General features: G+C 44.9%; 3 protein-coding genes across 6 annotated transcripts in view; 2 read left to right on the plus strand and 1 right to left on the minus strand.

The window, feature by feature from the left end:
* The first annotated feature begins 1102 nt into the window (after positions 1-1102).
* Positions 1103-5462, plus strand: PEX10 (peroxisomal biogenesis factor 10). Of its 2 annotated transcripts, none has more exons than XM_026688149.2 (6): positions 1103-1305; positions 2453-2533; positions 2629-3035; positions 3824-3999; positions 4721-4856; positions 5298-5462. In XM_026688149.2, exons 1-6 carry the CDS (start codon positions 1197-1199, stop codon positions 5364-5366), a joined length of 978 nt encoding a protein of 325 aa, XP_026543934.2. In that variant the 5' UTR covers positions 1103-1196; the 3' UTR covers positions 5367-5462. The 2 variants fall into 2 exon arrangements, with proteins under 2 accessions (XP_026543934.2, XP_087800556.1); XM_087944430.1 differs by lacking the exon at positions 1103-1305 and adding an exon at positions 1858-1945.
* A 2849-nt stretch (positions 5463-8311) lies between these two features.
* Positions 8312-19054, minus strand: RER1 (retention in endoplasmic reticulum sorting receptor 1). 3 transcript variants are annotated; one of them, XM_087944432.1, is made up of 7 exons: positions 18583-19054; positions 14586-14671; positions 13530-13634; positions 11959-12058; positions 10461-10539; positions 9381-9516; positions 8312-8497 (listed from the first exon to the last, which is right to left on the minus strand). In XM_087944432.1, the coding sequence occupies exons 2-7, from the start codon at positions 14664-14666 to the stop codon at positions 8408-8410; spliced, it is 591 nt and encodes a 196-aa protein (XP_087800558.1). In that variant the 5' UTR covers positions 14667-14671; positions 18583-19054; the 3' UTR covers positions 8312-8407. The 3 variants fall into 3 exon arrangements, with proteins under 3 accessions (XP_087800558.1, XP_087800559.1, XP_087800557.1); XM_087944433.1 differs by lacking the exon at positions 18583-19054 and adding an exon at positions 15353-15487; XM_087944431.1 differs by lacking the exon at positions 18583-19054 and adding an exon at positions 15367-15476.
* A 570-nt stretch (positions 19055-19624) lies between these two features.
* MORN1 (MORN repeat containing 1) overlaps positions 19625-20439 on the plus strand; it is a 65148-nt gene continuing 64333 nt past the window's right edge. The window contains exon 1 of the mRNA XM_087944434.1: positions 19625-19953. Coding sequence (XP_087800560.1) covers positions 19731-19953 — 223 coding nt within the window. The 5' untranslated portion in view covers positions 19625-19730. The remainder of the gene's footprint in view (positions 19954-20439) is intronic.

Below are 20439 nucleotides of genomic sequence, written 5' to 3' on the forward strand. Positions count from 1 at the left end.
CTCGAATCCAAGCCTCCCTATTCCTAAATTAGCCCTTACGCCAAACTGGCTCTCCAACTGACCCAACTAACCTCATTTTGCAGGCTTCCCGAGGCCCTAAACCCCAGATAAGCACCAATCAACAAGCCTGCATTCCAATTAACCAGGGTTAGTTAACCCAATTTAAAGCCTTCCACAAGCCCAGCTCCAGGGAAAGGAGATAAAAGCCCTTCTGCTTCCACCTGCCTCTTCCTAGTTACCCAAAACAGGGGGGGGGGAAATGGCAGGGGGCCCCCTCGGCAGCCATTTTTTTGCAGGCCTTAAATGAATAAACACTTAAAATAAAACACTTCAATAAGTAAGAATTTGGCGGGGAAAGGACAGCATATATTTTTGCAGTGCTGGTGAAACTTCACCACCTTGTTGCTCTTAAATTTCCTTCCTTTCTAATTTTATTTCATTCACATTGACCAAAGTCGCACCTCCTTCGCCTCGCATAGGCTCTCAATTGGCGGGAAATTTTCAGGTTGCCATGGCAATGAGGCGACCGCGCGAGTGCGCAGGCGCCTCGCGGTGGTCACGGCGGCCAAGCTATTAAGGGAATCGTTTCGTGAGTTACCCCGAAGAGGGCGCTCTTTTTTTTTTAAAGCGATGGCTGCGCGTTTTGATTACGTCACTCAGCACCATAGAAGTACGAAATTCAATAGATAGGAGACTTTACATAATCACATTCCGAGGTCACTCGGAGAATATTGTTTTGTTACCACCGCAGAGTTTTCGCGCTGGGATTTGTATAATGGTCTGCATAATTTGAAGATTTTATATAGCTTAAAGCTTTAAAGGTTTTAAAGGTTGAAGTCATTTGAATGCGAGGCCCAATTATTCGAATTTAGCGGGCATCTTAAGGAATGCATCTATCTATGGGGTCGTGATAAGTCGACACCGGTTTGATGGGGCATAACCAATCAATTAATTTTCTAATAAAAATCCCTGCAGTTGATTTGCATTAGAAGAACGCTAAAAACGACATTCTTTTGTTCATAGAATGAAATTGATTCTTACACCCGGAAGTCATGTCTCTGAGCACCTCTCTACTTTCGTCACTCTACAAAGGAAAACCGTTTCTGACGTCAAGGGCCGCGCCGACAGCGGATGACGTTTGAATTCAGCGACGATGACAGAGGCGAAGAGGCGTCGGGCCGCTTTTTCATTTCGCGATGCCGCTGGAAGCCGGGCCGGCTCGCCTGGTCCGCTCGGCCCAGAAGGACGAGCTCTACCGGGGAGCGCTGAAAAGCAGGGCCGGCGCCGTCTTCTCCGGCCTGGCGGGTGAGGCGCCTCCGCCTTTTCTCCTTCCCCGAAGCCTTTTCTGGGCGTTTTGCCTCAAATTCGAATTTAAATTGAAATAAATACATATTTATACCTATTTTAATAGAATGCCAGGCGGGCTTAAGAAACAAAATTCAGGATCTTCGTGTGAGAAGGAAGAAGCAAGCCGAGTTTCACATTTTGCCATTCATCAGCAACGCCTAAAATGCATATTTATTTATATCCCTTTATTTTTATTTAAGTAATTCAAGGGGGCGAAACATACCTTCCTTCTTTTTCTTACCCACAACAACAGCCCTGTGAGGTGGGTTGAGAGTGTGTGACTGGCCCAAAATCTGGCTTTCATGGCTAAGGCAGGACTGGAACTCGCAGCCTCCTGTTTTCCAGTTAACCATTTAGAACAAACTGGCTCCATTATTTGTTATTGTTATATTATTTTGGCTCCATATTTTACTTATATAATTTACCTGTTATCAGCCAACGGATAAAAAAATTGTATAACAACAAATGAAAAGTTGAATGAAAAGTTGCATAAGCCCCACTAAGCTTAATTATACTTATATTCTTATGATTCTTGATGAATGTATTTTATTTTATTCTTTATGTACACTGACGGCTTCTGCACTGAAGACAAATTGGGGTGTGTGTGTGTTTGTATTTATTTTCATAGTTATAAATTGTACACTGAAGATGGTATTTAATTTTGTTGTACGAGGTGTGATGACAATACAGTAAACTAAATTCCTTGTGTGTCCAATCACACTTGGCCAATAAAGAATTCCATTCCGTTCCATATTTTCTATTCTATTCCATTCCATTCTATTCTTCCCTATTCCTATTCTATTCTTTCCTATTCTATTCTATTCTATTCTATTCTATTCTATTCTATTCTTTCCCATTCCTACTCTACTCTACTCTACTCTATTTAGTCCAATCAGAATAGAGCTGGAAGGGACCCTATGCTATTCTATTCCATTCCCATTCCATTCTTACATGCAGTCATACATACATATTTCTGCAGGGATGGTGGCAGTCATTTTAATGATAGAAATACGCCACCTGACTCCCCTTTCAAATGTCGGTCGGATAAAAATGGAACAGTGTTGCTTTTTCTTGTGCTTTAATTCCATATATTCTGGCTCCTTAGGTGCTAAAATTTGGCTGGGATGGCAGAAAGAGATCGAACTCCTCGCCGACGTCGCCTATTTCACCCTTACTACCCTTTCAGGTAATTGATTCCATCTGTTTATTTCTGCTGCATTTGTAATCACCTCTTCGGAGTTTCTGTCATTGGTTGCCTTTTTTTTCACCCCCCCATTTCAGGATATCAAACCCTTGGTGAAGAATACGTCAATGTCATCCAAGTCGACCCATCCAAGAGGAAGGTCCCTTCGTTGAGACGCCGGGCCGTTTTGGTCGCTCTGCACACTGTCTTGCCTTACTTGTTAGACAAGGGACTGTCCCTGTTGGAGCAGGAGCTCGAGGCGGCCTCCAGCGGGTTACAGATTCTGCACAGCCGGAATCTGAGCGTGTTCCATAGTCGGGCGCTCCTCCGAAGCTGGTTGCAGAAACGAGCCAGGCGATTAACCGAGGGGCAGAGAACGTTCCTCGCTCGGGCGGTTCATATCGTCAAGCAAAGCATCCCATTGCTGCAGAGGTTGCATTTAGCTGTCTTTTACATGAAGGGCATCTTCTACCATTTCTCTAAAAGGACAACAGGGATCACCTATGTGAGTGGCTTCCCCTGTGCTTCAGTTTCTCAATTTGGGCACCGTCACAGACGTAGAGAATCAACTTAGTCAAGGGTGCCATCATTGTTTTTTTCCTGGAAGGTTTGGTGTAGTGGTTAAGAAGGTGCTTGCTGGTCTAGAAACCAGGACACTTGTGAATTCTAGTTGCGCTTTACAAGTGAGAGCTAGCTAGGTAACTTTGGGAAAGTCTCTTTTGCCTCAACCCACCTCACAAGGGTGATGGTTGTATGGAAATGAGGAGAACGGAAGACTATTAGGTATGTTTCATCATCTTCATTTCATGACTCCTTGCGGGGTGGAGACTGGGCAACTGAATGGAGCCAGCAGAGTGTTCTAAATGGCCAGATGCCCTTCCCTGTCGCCAATGAGGAGTTTTGTTCAGCAGATAATATTCTCATTGTTCCCAGAGAGAAATAGCTGCCTCTACCTAGGATTGAACTCATAGCCTGCTGATTGTGAGGCAAGAGCTCCCCCTCTAAGGCCACCGCAACACTCTCTACTATTAGGGTCTGTTTGCTGCCTATTTAAAAAATAAAGGGACAAAATTCTAATAAATAAAAAAATAAAAATTTCCTTGATCGGGAGACATTCCACAACGCCTCAAAACATTAATCTATTTGCAGGCAGCTCGTGATTTTAAAAAGGATAGCCTTTCTCACACACAAAACATTTGGACGGAGCTCCTTCTGTAACAAAATCCTTCTTCAAGCATTTAAGTATGAATTAACCTTCCGCTGATGGTTTTACTTGATTTTTCTGCTCTCCAGTTACGCTCTGTGGGTTCCACCGAAGACGACCGAAGCATTCGATCAAGTTACAGGCTGCTTGGAATCGTTTCATTCCTGCATCTGGGGCTGACCCTTGGCATCTACGCGTACAACCTCCAACATCGGCAGAGGGCACAAAAAGAGTGGAAGCTACACCGTAACCTCTCCCATCAGATGTATAAAGTCTGGATTATTATTATTTTTTTAATGTCCAGGGAATGTAGAGAATTGATATCAACAAGTAGCACCTCACCAGCATTTGAAATTTAGCTTTTAACTAAATTAAAATTAACTCCCACCTGGGAGTTAAACGGTACAGTAGAACCTCTGGTCATGAACGTTTGTGACTACGACCAAATCGGGTTCCGACCAAAAAATTCACAATTTTTTTTTTCACAGCCAATTTTCCCTTCCGCACCATTTTTCTTTTCTTTTCTTTTTTTTGGAAGCGTCAAATTTTTAAAATTAGGTTCGGGTCATGACCAAATCAGTGTACGACCAAAGTTATGGAACAAATTATGGTCACGACCAGAGGTTCTACTGTATCAAGTTAAAAATGACTTTAAAACTACACCCCAGAAATATAGGTTTGTAGGTAATTCTACTTTAAAATGTATTATTCTAATAAGGCTTTTTATCGTAGTGCACAACCTGGACTTTTGGCCTATGGAATATTGAGTTTTAAAGTAGTAAAAATACATGACCGAAGCACATAATATTGTAAGACCGGGGAAAAAAAGTAGATCAAAGAAATGGCTATATTTATATATGACCATGTTTGTAGATTCTGTGCAGAGGGAGATTTGTAGTTTCCTAAAACTTACTTCTTGCAGAGATCTCTTTTTGGAATTGCCTTTCTCGCCGTAGAATAATGGTGTCTAATGTCATTTCCTTCAGAAGCCAACCCGAAGAGAAGATCCTTAGCCGCAATTCGCGTTGCTCGCTGTGCTTAGAAGAACGTCGACATGCCACAGCCACACCGTGTGGGCACCTCTTCTGCTGGGAGTGCATCACTGCGTGGTGTCACACCAAGGTGTGTGTTGCCTCCCTGAAACTTTGCCCCAAAGCATGCGGCTTTTTCTTCCTGTTGTAAATGTCTACAGCCATGTATACACCGGCGTTGAGGTTCTGCTTTTTCCTTGGAGGTTAGAAATTCTCTAGGATCAAAAGTCTTTGCTACAGGGGGGAAAAAAATTAATAGGTGATATTTTTTTTACATGCAGTTTTGATCCTCCCATACCTACAGCTCCAAGTTGCAAAGTTTATCTGTAGTTCTGAGCAGACTAATTGGCTGCAAGACCAGTTTTATAATTTATAATGCTTGAAACTTGAGAGCTACTTTGGTTTATACGTTAAATCATGTCAAAAAAAGGGGAATTATTTTATGCAAGGAGGCTGCCTTAAAGACAAGGATAGTTTTTAAAGCAATTTGAAGGGTTTACATTTCCTAATCCCTTTTTTTTCCTTCCCACAGGCTGAGTGTCCTCTGTGTAGAGAGAAATTTCATTCCCAGAAGTTGATTTATCTTCGACACTTCCGGTGAATGGGTGCAAACTGCGAAGAGACAACGGAAATGCAAGCTTTGAACGTGTAATGAGATTTTTATTTTGATAAATAAATTGCCGTGATCAAATGGAAAGTCAAAACATTCTGACTTTCACTGCCTCTACAAGAAGATGCAAATCTGTATCGGTTTAAAACAAACTGCTGCTTGTCCACTTTTATCTGAGAGGTTATGAGGTCAGGAAGGAGGGTCATCTTAAAAGCAGTTTGAAGTTCTAAAGACTTTTACCCATCCTAGTGAATTTTGAATTCTGCAGTTTTCTTTTAAGCATACCTTTGGCATTAATAGCAATCTCTACCCACCCCCCGCTTCCCAACTTACCTGACACACAACTGCATCACCCCACTTATGGCGGACCTGGTTTTTTAAAATGCTCCAGAAGGATTTAGTTATTGTTAATTTAGTCAATAACTAGATTATAACTAATCTAGTTCTTGTGGGATGCCGGGCTTGTAAAACAGGTTATACGGTGCTTTGGATTCAATTCTATTCAAGACTTGGCTGGTTTCAAAATCCAGCCAAGCCTTCCATCAGCACCTCTGAAGCACCTCTTAAAGTGTCTCTTGGCAAACCTCAAATAGCAGATTCAACAAGTGGTAACGAAGTTTACACGTCCATCCGTCTTTTTTTTTTGTATTACCAACTTTTTTAATGCACTTTAAAGCTGGGTGGAGCTTGAGAGGGAAATGCAAGTATTAAGAGAGTGCAGCTTTCTAGATACTTGTGATATCCTGCCCTGCACTCTTAAGGAGCTACCTTGAACATTCAGAAATGGCTGGAAGGCCACACCTGATGTTGCAACACAGCCAAGCCCAATAGAAAAACCCCACAACCTTGGTGAATTACGCTCGAATGTGCTGAGCATATACCCATATCATCAACCTAAGATCCATTGTGTGTTTGTCTGGTTTCAATAGTCTTTTCTTCCAAAAGCTTTTCAAGATCCTACTTTTAAATGGGGGAGGGGGGCAATGGCACTTAGTCCCTTGTCATCAAGCTGGAATAAAAGACCACTTTAAAAGGAAGCAGAATTTCCTATTCCCACAAAGAGCCCACGTCCCCTTCCTTTAAAAAAAAAAATGGTGTAAAGGAGAAATGGAGTTATTTGGCACAGAATATTTGAGTATGTTATCACTCTGCCAAATTTACTAGTCAATAGCTATTTGTCTTTCAAGATAATGTGTGTAACAATATGCAAAGGGCTGTTTTTTATTGAGACAGCTAAAATACAATATATGCCACAAGATTAAAATATACATATTTTAAGAGAACAGGGCAGAGAGAAAACTTTGAAGCATAATACATAGCTCTTTACATTTGTTTTATAAAGATGGCTGGACCCAAGAATGGCACAAGGTCTTCCTTTTAATAAACTTTTTTGGGAATTTAAAAAGTCACTTACTAAAACTGTCCGTAGCTATTTCACATCAAAAATGCTTTACATGCAGGTTGTTTTAGATTTCTCTCCATAGAAAATTAAGTTTGGGTGAAAGCTCCATAAAGTTCAGTCTGCCAGTCCAATCTAGTTGCATCTTGGAAAGGGCAATGAAGCAAACTTTTTTTAAAAAAACCCTTTATCAAAGAAATGTGTCAGAATACTCTTTACCTAATGTCATTCACACACACACACACACACACGTAATTTTTTTCCCAGGCTTTTTCCAAAATTTAGAGAAAAAAAAATCATGGAATAATTGGCATAATTACAAAATACGCTGATGACTAAACAAAAACCTTAACAAACAAAATTACCACGCAGCCCATCCTACAACCTCTTCATTCTAAAAGCCAAGCTTGATTCCGTCGGTCAATCTAGACAGGTTTTATCTGAAATGCCCAAGTTAAGTTAAAACTAGCACAGAGGTATTAATTACTTTCTGCATCCCATTTTATTACAATTCGTTCGTTTCAGCAAGCTACAGTGCGCAGATTGAGTGGAGGGGGGTGGGGGTGGAATTATCTATATTCTCCCTTCCCATACTAGCTGTTGGCCTCCCAAAGAATATTCAGATTCTACCGTGTTTCCCTGAATATAAGACCCTCTTATATATATATTTTTTCCACCAAAGGCACCGGGTCTTATTTTCAGGGGAAGTCATCCACTGAGTAACCTCAACTTGTGCATGTCACCCTCGGCCTCCTTTTCGCTATCAGAGAGGCCTTGAGGAACTTCTTCTGTGGCTGGCAAGGCTTTCCTGAAAGCCTCTGCGGCCAGCATCATAGCTGATATCAGTATCAGCTCCAGAGGCCTTCAGGGAAGCCTTAGCTGGCTGCAGAAGAAATGGGCTGGCGAGGCAGGTGTTGGGGTGTGCGAGGCCTGGCTACAACGGTCCAAAGGGAAATAGCAGGGAAGCTCCACCCTAGCTTAATTTTTACCCGTCCACTCTGGAGTGGGTGGGATCTTAATCAGGGCTTATTTTGGGAGTAAGGCTTATATTGGGCGCACGTGTAAAAAAAAAAAACAAGCTAGGCCTTACTTTCAGGGTAGGTCATATTTTCGGGGGAAACCGGGTAATTGCCTACCTACTTTGTTCTGCTTGGAATGCACGCAGGAGGCCTCCTTCCTGTGAAGCCACAGCCAGCCAAATTTGGAAAGCCAAAATCCCAGGGCCCTCGGATCCCAGAGAGACAGAAAGACACGTACCTATGTGTAAACGTGATAAATTCCAAAGAGGTGGTGGGGGAAAGAGAGAGAGAGAGAAGGGGGAAAGAAGCCGTGGACGGATAAAGCAGTTTGTTCCCAGAGCCACAAAATTCAAAAGATGTTTCTCCTGTGGACATGGAAAGGCATTTTAAGAGCCAGATACACACACACACACACACACACACACACACACACACACCCCTCTCCAATCCACAGAAGAGACAGAAACGAATCCTCTGGACCTCTTATGGATGACTGATTACCAAGAACAGAGGCATCGTTACAATGGTTCAAAACCGGTCTTTTTAATTATAACGCTGGGGGTAGGGGGGCAGTTGGTCAGCAAGGTTTTTTTTGGGGGGTGGGTGGGGGGTTTCTAGCTAGCAAAAGTCTTCCCTGGGTCTTCTTTTCCTTTATATCTCCTCTTGCCGTGGGTGAACGGTATATATCGGTATTTTATCATATGCTGGAACGACAAAAAAAAAAACACAGGTCTTAAAAAGGCGCCGCCTCCATTTTTTTTTCTCTCCTCCCCGTCTTCCAAACCGCGAGAAAAATGCCTGCAAAGGCCGATCTGTCAGACAAACAAGATTTAAGCCCTGTGTCTCCAACCTTGGCAAGTTGAAGACTTGGGGGACTTCCAAAACTCCCAGAATTCCTTGAGCTAACATGACTGGAGGAGGAATTCTGGGAGCTGAAATGCACAAGCCTTAAAAGCTGTCAGGTTTGAAGGCCCCTGCGTTTAAGCTATGGTTTTCCGAGCACCGAACGAGGCTCTTAAATTAAGCCACAATCGTTTGGCTTTACGTGCTCTAGGGACGCGGGCAAAGAAAGGCTCACCTGACAGATCGGGGTTACCACGATCTGCGGTTTGAAGAGCAGCTCCAAACAAGCCACCTTTTCGTGATCAAGGGTATTATCTCCCGTCACCCTTTCGGCAACGGGGGTGTAGCCGGCTCAATCTGCTCGGCGTTAAAACATAAATTTTATTACTTTGATATAATCCATCTCACCCTTAAAACGGGGCAGGAGCAATTGTGCTTCTTCTAGCGTGCCAAACCTGGTTAGTATTGTATTTATTTTGCTTCCCAGGGCTATGCTAGTACGGTTCCCCCCCCCCTCCCAAATGGGTGAGCATCTCAACTGTCTCGCCCCCTCATTTCACGGTCAAAAAGCAGGCTTGTCTAATCTTGTCCACTTTTTAAGACTGGTAGACTTCAATTCCCGGAATTCCCCAGCCAGGACATGATTATTGGTGATTGAATTCTGGGAGTTGAAGTCCACCAGTCTTGGAAGTGCCCAAGGTTGGACATTCTGGTCTCTGGAGTCACCTTGCACTCTGCACTCACCTTGATTTGCCTCTTCATCGTGATACAGAACAGCATAATGAAATACATCACCAGAATTGGCCAAAAAACTGGAACATTGAAAGCCTCAAAGAATGTACAGGTCATGGCAACCAGGATGCCTTTAGTGGCAGAATGCCTTTGGGGAAGAAAACGATGTCGGGGTTAAGAGATTTAACAGATTAACAGAGTTTGGAAGGGACCTTGTAGGTCATCTAGTCCAACCCCCGTACCCAAGCAAGAGACCCTACACCATTTCTGACAAATGGCTGTCCAATCTCTTCTTGAAGGTGATGAAGCTCCCACAACTTCTGAAGGAAACTTCTGTTCCATTGATTAATTGTTCTCACTGTCAGAAAGTTTCTCCTTTATTTCCAGGTTGTATCTCTTCCTGATCAGTTTCCATCCATTATTCCTTGTCTGGCCTTCAGGTGCTTTAGAAAACAGCTTGACCCCCTCCTCCTCTCTGGGGTAGCCCCTCAAATATTGGAAGACTGCTCTCCTGCCTCCCCTGGTCCTTCTCTTCCCTAGACTAGGCAGGCCCAGTTTCTGCAACTGTTCATCGTATGTTTTAGCCTCCAGTCCCCTCATCATCCTGATTCCTCTTCTCTGCTCTTTTTCTAGAGCCTCAACATCTCTTTTATAGTGTGGTGACCAAAACCGGACGCAGTACTCTAGGTGTAGCCTTACTAAGGCTTTACAGAGTAGTGTTAATCCCTCCATTGATCTCGACTGTATCCCTCTGTTAATGTAATTTAGGATTGCATTAGCTTTTTGGGCTGCTGCTGCACACAGTTGGCTCCTATTTAGCTGGTTGTGCATTAAGACTCCAAGATCCCCCTCCCAGTTCCTGCTATTGAGCCTGGTTTCACCCAGTCTATAGGTGTCCTTGTGGCTTTTCTTGCCTAAGGGTAGGACTTTACTTTTCCCTACACTGAATTTCATTTTGTTAGATAAATTAGCGGCTAGAGACAATTGCACTCCAGTCCCCGCCAGGGTTGAGAAAAACTGCTCTGCAGGAATGCCAGAAGAGCAAAGACGAGAAGGAAGGAAGGAAGCCCAATTTATTCGAAACCAACTCACCAAAATTTGAATTCTGGCAGCCTCCGGATAAAAGGCCGGAATTCTTCATTCTGTTTTGTCGGTAATGAAGGCCCTTCATCTAAAAAAATAGTAATTATTTGCTAATTTAGGAGCTGTTTAAAAAAACAAAACAAAAATTGCAGCTTGCTGACTCAGCCCATTCCGGCAGGCGAAGAGATGTTTTCAGGACTCGAATTTTTTTGCTTTCTTGCTTTGCACAACCGACGTTCCCTAGTCCCAGCTTCCAGGACCCCAAAGGGGTATCCGTGTCGCTTCGAAAGAACGACGCTCTAAAGGGCGTGAAGGGTAGTCCTTGACTTAACGACCACAACGCTGCGATTGTTAGCAGTTAGTAACATGGTTGCTAAGTTGGCTTGGCTTCTTGGTCGTTGTAAACGTGGGACATTGCAACCGTCATAAATACGAGACAGTTGCCAAGTGCATTTCGATCACGTGACCGTGCAACGGTCGTTAAGTATGAAAAACGGTCATAAGTCGCTTTTTTTTCAACGCTACTGTAACTAAATGATTGTAAGTCAAGGACTACACCTGTAGATTGTCCTGTAATCTATGGTTTACAGAATCAAGCACAAGTGGCTGTGATTGTACAGGACACTAAACCATGGTTTAAAATCCAAGGAGAGGGGTACGCACAAGATATTTAAACACAGTGCCAAAGGAAAAAAAATCACCTTAGATGAGGTGTATACCCCCAATCCACCCAGTCAAGGAACGAGCAAGATTTCTAAAAATGGAGACAATAACTTGGTCCTCAACACCAAAAAGACCAAGGAGCTGATAGTGAACTATATAGAAGGAACAGATCAGACCTCCAGCCCTTCCTTATCAAGGGAGACCGAGGGGAGCAAGTGGCCAGTTTTAAGTTTCTGGGTGTTACCCTAAAAGAGGACCTGACCTGGGGGGCTCACATTGCAGCCCTGGTCAAAAGGGCCCAGCAGAGATTATACTACCTGAGGCTTCTCAGGGAACAACAACTGAATGGGAAACTGCTGGTGACCTTCTACCGCTGCACCATAGAGAGCATTTTAACTTACTGCACCTCTGTATGGTTTGCCAATTGCACAGTGGCAGATAGGAAAGCACTCCAGAGGGTTTAACGTCATTGCCCAGAGGATCATGGGTTGCCCTCTCCCCTCTCTGGAAGAGCTTTATAGCTCCCGCTGCCTTAAGAAAGCTCAAAACATTCTCAAAGATCCATCTCATCCTGGGCACCCCCTTTTTTTTTGAACTATTACCATCTGGCAGACGGTACAGAATAATAAAAACGAGGACAAATAGGCTGAAAAAGAGCTTCTATCCCAGGGCAGGAGCTCTGCTGAATTCTGCTGTATAGTTCACTTGAAGATGGTATTTAATTTCCTTGTACGATGTGCAATGACAATACAGTACACTAAATTTAACCCAATCCATCCCTAAAGATCAACGGCCCCCTATAGCAAACGGCAGCACATTTGCCCAAATCCCAACTTGATCATACCTGAATCTTCCATGAGCGAGGGATCGACCTTTGGGGACAAGAAAGCTATGAACAGGTTTAGGTGGTAGATACCCAAGGCATACGTCACGATATACCAACCCTGGGAACGAGAAGAGATTGATTCAAGAACCGGGAGGTCAGAGGGGAACTTAAGTTTTAAAAAACAACAACCCAGAAGTTACAGACCCTGAGGGCCCATAATTAGCAACGCACAGGGGGGTTAGTCAGAAGTCAGGAGGAATCCTATAAGCAGCATGGTTGATAACAAGGGATTGCAGGAGTCGTACTCCCAAAATATCGGGAGCCCATGAACCAGGACAGGAGGATAACGGGTAGTAGTGTTGTGGCCTGTCGGCCCGCTGGAGGAGGAAGAGGAGGCATGGGAGTCAAGGTCAGCATCAGGATAACCTGGGGGCTCTGAGGGGGAAGAGGGAATGGAGCTGGCAGAGAGAGAGAGAGGAGAAAGAGAGAAAAAGAGAGAGAAAGAAAGAAAGAGAGAAAAGAGAGAGAGAGAAAGAGAGAGAGGGAAGGAGGGAAGGAAGGATCCTGGGCCATCCATCAGCCTTCAGATGGACTGTCAACAGCCCCCAAGTCTGTTGGCTAATGAGGTGGCTGATGAGAAAGAGAAGGAACAGCCAGGTCCAGTGGAGAGGAGAGGAGAGCCGTGGAAATCTATGGGCCGGTCCTTGGGACGGAAGTGCCACCACTGCTAGATAAAAGGCAGGGGGTGGGGATGAATAGATGTGGCAGGCAACTATTCATCTCCCAGCTGGATGGACTTGTTAGCCTGCGGTGAGAGAGAAACTGGTGCTGGTGCTCCTAATAAAGGAAGCATTGATTTAAACTTCAGAGGGTTTGTCGTGTTTGGGGAGCTGGGTCAGAACAAATAGCAGGAGATAACAGAAGAATCCACAGGGAAAATGTCTACGGAAATTCTCCATCATCCAGGTCATGGTTGTCCCAAAAGGGACTTTTTCCAAAAAAGCAACTGGTGTTTTTTCTTTTCTTTGAAGACGTTTCGCTTCTCATCCAAGAAGCTCCTTTGGTTCTATCTTCTCATTCAAGCTTCCTGGGTGAGAAACGAAATGCGTTTGATATCTTTAAAGGGGAAAAAAAAAAAAAAGAAGATAAGCCCAGTTGCCTTTTGGAAAACAACAACAACACATTTGGGACAACCCACAGAGCAGTGGTTTTCAGCCTTGGCAACTCGAAAATGCGTGGACTTCAACTCCCAGAATTCCCCCACCCAACAAAGCAAGGTGAGAATAAATGGCAGATGAAGAATGAGTGTGATTTACAAATCCATCTCCAAGCCAGCTGACAGAGGCAGTAGCAAGATAAACCAAGAAAATTCTTTGTGGATTATTTCTGGGCTAATTTTCCCCCCCAGCTTTAAATAGGTTATTGGGCTGGGAGGCCAGGCTAACGGGCAGAGAAATCCATCTTTTAACTGGCCAAAATAAAACAATAAACATTAATGGGGCTAATGAGAGGCTGCCAATAATTGGCAACGTGTGGATTCCTGGCGGGGGCTCCAGAGGAAAGCCAAGAGCCTCAGTTTCTTTCCTTACCTGCAGTAAATAAACTCTAATCATGTAGATAAAACTTAAACCCAATGTTGTGACCCATCGGATTGTTGTGTATGGAGTAGATTTGTCTAGCCAGGACTGGTAAATCTAAAGGAAACACAAGATTTTCAGCATATTAAGTGAGGGTTGAACATAACAAGCCTGCAGCATAGATTAGATAGATTGGATGGACGGATAAAGATTAGATAAATAAGATTAGATAGATAAGATGATAAGATAAGATAAGATAAGATAAGATAAGATAAGAAAGAAAGAAAGAAAGAAAGGAGGGAGGAGGGAGGGAGGAGGGAGGGAGAGGGAGAGGGAGAGGGAGAGGGAGAGGGAGAGGGAGAGGGAGAGAAAGAAAGAAAGAAAGAAAGAAAGAAAGAAAGAAAGAAAGAAAGAAAGAAAGAAAGGAGGGAGGGAGGGAGGAGGGAGGGAGGGAGAAGAGAAGAGAAAGAAAGAAAGAAAGAAAGAAAGAAAGAAAGAAAGAAAGAAAGAAAGAAAGAAAGAAAGAAAGAAAGAAAGAAAGAAAGAAAGAAAGAAAGAAAGAAAGAAAGAAAGAAAGAAAGAAAGAAAGAGGGAGGGAGAGGGAGGGAGGGAGGAGGGAGAGGGAGAGGGAGAGGGAGAGAAGAAAGAAAGAAAGAAAGAAAGAAAGAAAGAAAGAAAGAAAGAAAGAAAGAAAGAAAGAAAGAAAGAAGGGAGGGAGGGAGGGAGGGAGGGAGGGAGGGAGGGAGAGGGAGAGGGAGAGGGAGAGGGAGAGGGAGGGAGAGAAAGAAAGAAAGAAAGAAAGAAAGAAAGAAAGAAAGAAAGAAAGAAAGAAAGAAAGAAAGAAAGAAAGAAAGAAAATTTTTGTATTTGTATATTTAAATAAAATAAGCCATAGCTAGAGGGATTCATCCAACACACTCCTTCCCACAATCCAGCAGAGGCCGGAGAAATCCCTTCAATATCAACTGTTTTTCTCTTTCGGCTCTAATTGGACCAAATGCTAATTTAGTCATTCAGGCATGCACCACCCTGGAGCGGTTTATGGATCTGTACGTGCGTGAAACTCACCTGTCCAAGTCTCGTGAAAAATCTATAGACCACGGACGGTTTGCCATGGATAGACTCACCGCTACTGTCCCCTTCTGACATTGTGGCTGTGTGGGGGGAAAAAAACCCACAAAGAATTCAGCACATCATCCTTGCATATTACAAACTCCTAGGAAATCTCCTAGGCGACGTTACAACCATTCATTGAACAACCATTGGAAGTCACAATAGCATTGAAAACAGCGAGTTATGACCGGGTTTGTTTGTTTTTTGTTTTAAACATTTGCAACAATGGCAGCATCCCAGTGGCAAGAGCGGTTGTAAAATGGGACAGAACTCGCTTCACAACAGTCTCACTCAGCCGCGAAAATGTTGGGCCTGGCTGTGCTTGTTAAGTCAAGGATTAGCTATACAAAGCTTTCCCACTTTGGGTTGTACAATCGACGTGGGGAGGAAAATTGCCGAGGAGATGGGATTGCAAGGCCGGACAGAAAAGCCTTCGAAAAGCCCAATAAATCATGCACAATTCACACGGGGCTTTCGCAGACCAGATAAAACCCCAACTCAATATTCTATTGCTAGCTATATTTTACTCAGAGGTGGATTTGTAGAGTACTTCCTCTTTGGAGCACGATTGAAAGCCAAACCCCCTTTTCGTTCAAAAGGGAGATGACACTTAATCTACAACCTCTTTTCGGGGCTCTCATCTTCTCTTTAACAGAGAAAAAGAATCTTTTTTATAACTAGCCTTTGGACCGCAAATAAAGATTTAAAGACTTAAAAAGGACCTTCTGGTTTCTACCATGGTTCGTTTCGGTGAAAAGCTGCATGTTCTCTTTAAGCCACACACAGGGAATCGCTGGAGCTGCGGTGCCACATCAGCGAAAGCATGACATAATTTCCTGGTACATCAGGCTCGGAGGGCGGAGAAAATGGAAATTCAGTTTCGTTCCAGGAACAGGAAAGCAAGAGAGATTTTGCCAGGACAGCGTGAGAAGTGCTGCCTTCAAGGAAAAGGATGACTGGGAAATCAGAGAGGGAAAACAATCTTTGACCCGTAATTTGGAACTTGCTGGAAGATCAGCAAGAATACGAGTGATATTAGCCTAGGAAATCACATTTGGAAATGATAAGATTTTCAGCGAAGGTGAATTTGCGTCCAAGGGAAGAGAGCAAGTTTTATGATTGCTAAACCACCTCAAACAAATTCCCTCGCCAGCCATCGGTGAGAATATTCTCATAATAACAGCGATGAAGAACCACAACGCGGCAAAAAGGAGAGCATTCCAAAATGATAAACCGCACCAATATAACCAAGAATCGAATATAAAAGATCTTGGCTTGATATCCAGTGAAACAACCAAGCCTAAAGTTGCACATCACTCCAGATTACAATTTAACCGTGGCTCTTGGTCCATCAACCGCTCAATACCCCCCCAACAAACCGCGTTCGCAAACCAGAATAGCTGGGTTAAACTGAAGTTAAGCTTTAGCACAGCGGGAAATCACTAAGGATGAGAATAAAACATGCATGCTATTTGTTAGCCCGGGACAACGTTAAGTTTTAATTCGATCCTAAGGACTTTTCTGGATGTTACTTGGATTCCAAATTGGAAAACGCAACCATGCAGCTAGGTTGGGGGAAAAAGCAGGAAGGAAACGAAACAGTGTTTCGGTACACAAAGTTCCACTTTTAAAACAAACTGAACTAAAAGGTGGAAGGGCTACCACAGTGTTAGCTTTCAAGGAAGCTGTCGAGTAAACCCAATACTTGGCTTCACATGTGGTTCACTAAATACTTGTAGCAAGGATGCCCAATCTTGGCAACTTTAAAACCTATGGACTTCCATTCCATTCATTTCATGGCTGGTTGGGGAATTCTGGGAGTTGATGTCTATCTTAAAGTTGTCAAGATCGGACACTCCTTGGTCTTCACATAGCACGGCCTTTTCAGTCCAAGGGAAGTCTGGCTTTCCATATTAATTTGGAGGCCATTCAGGCCAGTGACTAACTATGTTTCAGTTTCATTCTCCTTTAACTCTTTATTATAAACGCACCAACCTTTTTCTTCTCTACCAGTCAAGCAAGCTGCAGAAATTGTAATTCGCCGACCATGCCGATTCTACAAAATCGAGGCTAGAATTACAAGTTCCTAACAGAATAGCAGAGACGGAAAGGACCTTGGAGGTCCTCTAGTCCAACCCACTGCTCAAGCAGGAAGCCCTGTGCCATTGCAGACAAATGGCTGTCCAGTCTCTTCAAGAAAACCTCTTGTGATGGAGCACCCACAATTTATGGAGGCAAGTTCTCAATAAAAGCATTCGAGCAAAGCATGAAGCAGAGCGACAAGAATCATAAATTTATGAACATTGCAGGAAAAAAAGATTCAGGTTGGCCTAGAGTTTCAGGTTGACGTTTGCTTCATACAACATCCAAAGCAATTATTTAAAATTTATGAACGCCAGTGGCTGCATTTTCACCTAAGGTGGATTAAAAAAAAAAACCTTAAACATGGCTGTTACATGAACACACGTTTCCTAAGGGGAGCAAAAGCAGAAAGCATGATTGACAATCTACTAGGCACGCCTCGAAGAAAAATTCAGGGGAAAAATAACCAAACCTCCACAGGGTGTGTAAACTAAAGAAATGTCTCCTGGCTAATGTCATTCATACCATTCAGTGACTTGATTCAAGGAGAGAATTTTTTAAAAAAATTATCCCCAAATTCAGCCAACCTCTGAATTGCTTCCATGAAACCAATGGCACACAACTGGTGGAAAAAATGAGGATTTTTCTCAAGAAATTTGTTATCACAGCTGAACACACGGTAGTAGTTACACCCCTAACCCTAACCTAATGGTTTATCTCATTCCTTTGAACCCTTTAATGTTGGCTGATTCCTTTTCTTTGGGCTAAGCCACGATTGGGGAGGGAAAAGGCACCACCAGGTGAGCTAAAGCTTCAGCTTTCACGGGCTAGAAGATTTGGACGTGAATGGGGATTATCTTGAATTAAAAGGACCAGAAGAAGAGACAGAGAAATCCACCCCCATTTCGGCTAGCATTTCGGCGGGATAATGATAAGCCTCCAATCTCCCTGTTAGACACTCAAGGGTGGATCTGGGTGCGAATCTTCATGCTCTCAACCTCACCGGGGTATTGTAGGGAAAAATGAGGGACAACACCCCCTTTCCCCCAAAATAGATTGCCTAGAGGTCTAAGGTGAATATGTGGCAATAATACAGGAAGTCCTTGCTTTACGACCTCAATGGAGCCCAGTGTTTCCGTTGCTAAGCGGGATGCTTGTTAAGCGAGTGTTGGCCCCATTTTGCGACCTCTCTCGCCTCTGTTAAGAAGTCGGTCGTGGCTTTCCCCCGTTGATTTTGCTTGGTCCAACCGTCGCAAAAAGGAGGAATCCTGCGACCACTGCCACCGTCGTAAGTCCGAGTCCGTTGCCGAGCGGCTCCAATTCTGATCACGTGACCAAGGGGATGCCCAAACATGTTTGTCCAATGTGGGGGGAAAAAGGGTCCCCAATCCCATCCTCCCCCCACTTTTTTCCACCAGCGCCACTGTACCCTTCGAACGGTCACTAAGTGAACTGCTGTAAGTCGAGGACTACCTGTACCCCGACCACAGCCAGCTCCCTAATTCAAACCCAGCACTCAAAATACCACCCCAACCCCCAACTCCTCCAGTTCCCATTGTCCCGGCTGGGAATGATGGAGGTCGGAGTCCAAGAGAATCAATGGAAACAACGCTTCTTTATCCCCAAAAGGAGGACGCAGAACCATCACCCGGCATCCCAAATGGCGGGACCCCATTGGGGGAAACTGAGGAGGGGACAGAAGAGGTTCCAGTGACGAACCCCCCGAACAGACACACCCGCCCTGAGGGGAGTAATTAAAGTTGGGGGCCTCCCAAGCACCACCACCCCATCTCTCCCCCGAACTGGAAGGCCTGGTTGCCAAGGCAACGGCCAGGCCGCGGCCTAGTCGGGCCCAAGGGGGGTAACTCACCAGGCCGCGCCGGGTGTCCCCTCCTTCCGCTTCCCGCCCCGCCTGAACAGGCAGAGGAGCCGCCGCCGCCGTTGCCGACTCCTCCTCCTTCTCCACCTTCCGAGATGGCGGAACCGCGCGGCCGGCAGGAGAGCTTCCGCTACCGGGGCGAAAAGGAGGAGGAGGAGGGAGAGTGGAAGGCCAAAGGGGTCGGGAAGCCCCCACACAAACTAGGCCTCTGTTCTGTGGGGAAAGAGGCCTGCTGGGTTGGAGGCAGCCTCGCCTCAGTTAGAAGGCCCTCACATTCGGGGAACTACAGCTCCCAGAATGCCTCAGCTACCCCCTCCAGCCGTAGGTGCGCTCGCCAAGGAGAAACTACCGCTCCCAGAATCCCTCAGCCTACCGCTCCCAGAGGCCTCAGGCAGCCAAGCCGCTTGAGGCCTTCTGGGAGCGGTAGTTTCCTCCCCTCCCCGCATAAGCGCTGTATTGAGCCCTAGGGATGGGCGCTCCCGGTGGATTGCAGACCTTTGGCCTAGCTGGCACGAGGGTGGGACGGCAGCAGGGTGATCCCCCGCCCGGCCTTCCTGCTGCGGCTTAGGGGATATGTAGTCCCCGGTTTGCCAGCAGCAGGTCCACTCTTACCGGGGTGGGGAGTTGGACAGGCAGATCAAAGGGTTTTTGATTGACAAGGGCTGCTTTCCTAGATCCAGGTCGCAGCCACAGCAGCCAGGATCGAGGAGATCCAGCCTCTCCGGCAGGGATGCATTTGGGGGGGGGATCTCCCCCTCCTCCCGGCCTACCTATCAGGGCTGTTGTGTCCATAAAGTGGCTAAAAGAAAAACACCAGCCACCTATACAGACATAACGGGTTTTTTTAAAGTACACTCGGGCCTCCAGCTAGCGCCACGGCCCAGCCTGGGTGGGTAGGTGGGGACTGCAGACTCCATCATCCCCAGCAGCCCCAATGGTTGGCTCAGCAAGGCATTATGTGGAAAACCCGTGCGGCGTTTTTTTCCCGGGTTCTCCTCCTCTAACTGTCCGGACCGTGCGGGGCTGGGGATCATGGAATCTGCAGTCCCTCCTCGACTCCTAAGTTAAGGAAAGCATTTAAAACCGCCCCTACGTACTTCCTTGTTTCTATTCCCTGGGAAACGCCACTTACTCCGCGCATGCGCCCCGCCGAGCGAAAGCCCGAACTTCTTACCCCCCTCCCCTCTGGGGGAGGAGGAAGGAAAAAAAAACAGCAAGAAGCCTCGTCTCCTAGCAACGCGGCAGCCAATCCGCGGCTGGGGTTTGATGGCGGCAAAACAGCGTCCCTTGAGGGAGACGGGAAAATGGCGGCTGAGGGAGCCGCTTCTTACTGTGGGGAGATGAAGGATCAGCGGAGGAATGGTGAGGGGGGGGAGGGGGGAAAGTCACGGCTTTGCTGGGGAGGAGACGGCGGGAAAAAAAAGGAGGCCAGGAGGGGCGATTCCCCGCGGAAAGGGGCTAGATCGGGTCCTAAGTGGAGCCTCCTGGGGCAGGAGCAGTCTACCAGAATGCACGTCCGAAAGCGGGAGAACCAAGGCCGCGGTTGGCAGGTGTCGCCCTGGAGGAATTGCATATTCTAAGAATTCCCTGACCTTATTATTATTATTATTATTATTATTATTATTATTATTATTATTATTATTATTATTATTATTATTATTATTATTATTATTATTATTATTAATTATTCATCGAAGAATTCCCTGACCCCACTTATTATTATACACAATAATAATTATAATTATTATTAATAATTATAATTATTATCTAGTATTCTATTATTATTATTATTATTATTATTATTATTATTATTATTATTATTATTATTATTCATCAAAGAATTCCCTG

Source organism: Notechis scutatus, chromosome 16 (genome assembly GCF_049901735.1).
Source record: "Notechis scutatus isolate UNSWTSFEM ecotype Mainland chromosome 16, rNotScu1.2, whole genome shotgun sequence".
NCBI classification, from domain to species: domain Eukaryota; kingdom Metazoa; phylum Chordata; class Lepidosauria; order Squamata; family Elapidae; genus Notechis; species Notechis scutatus.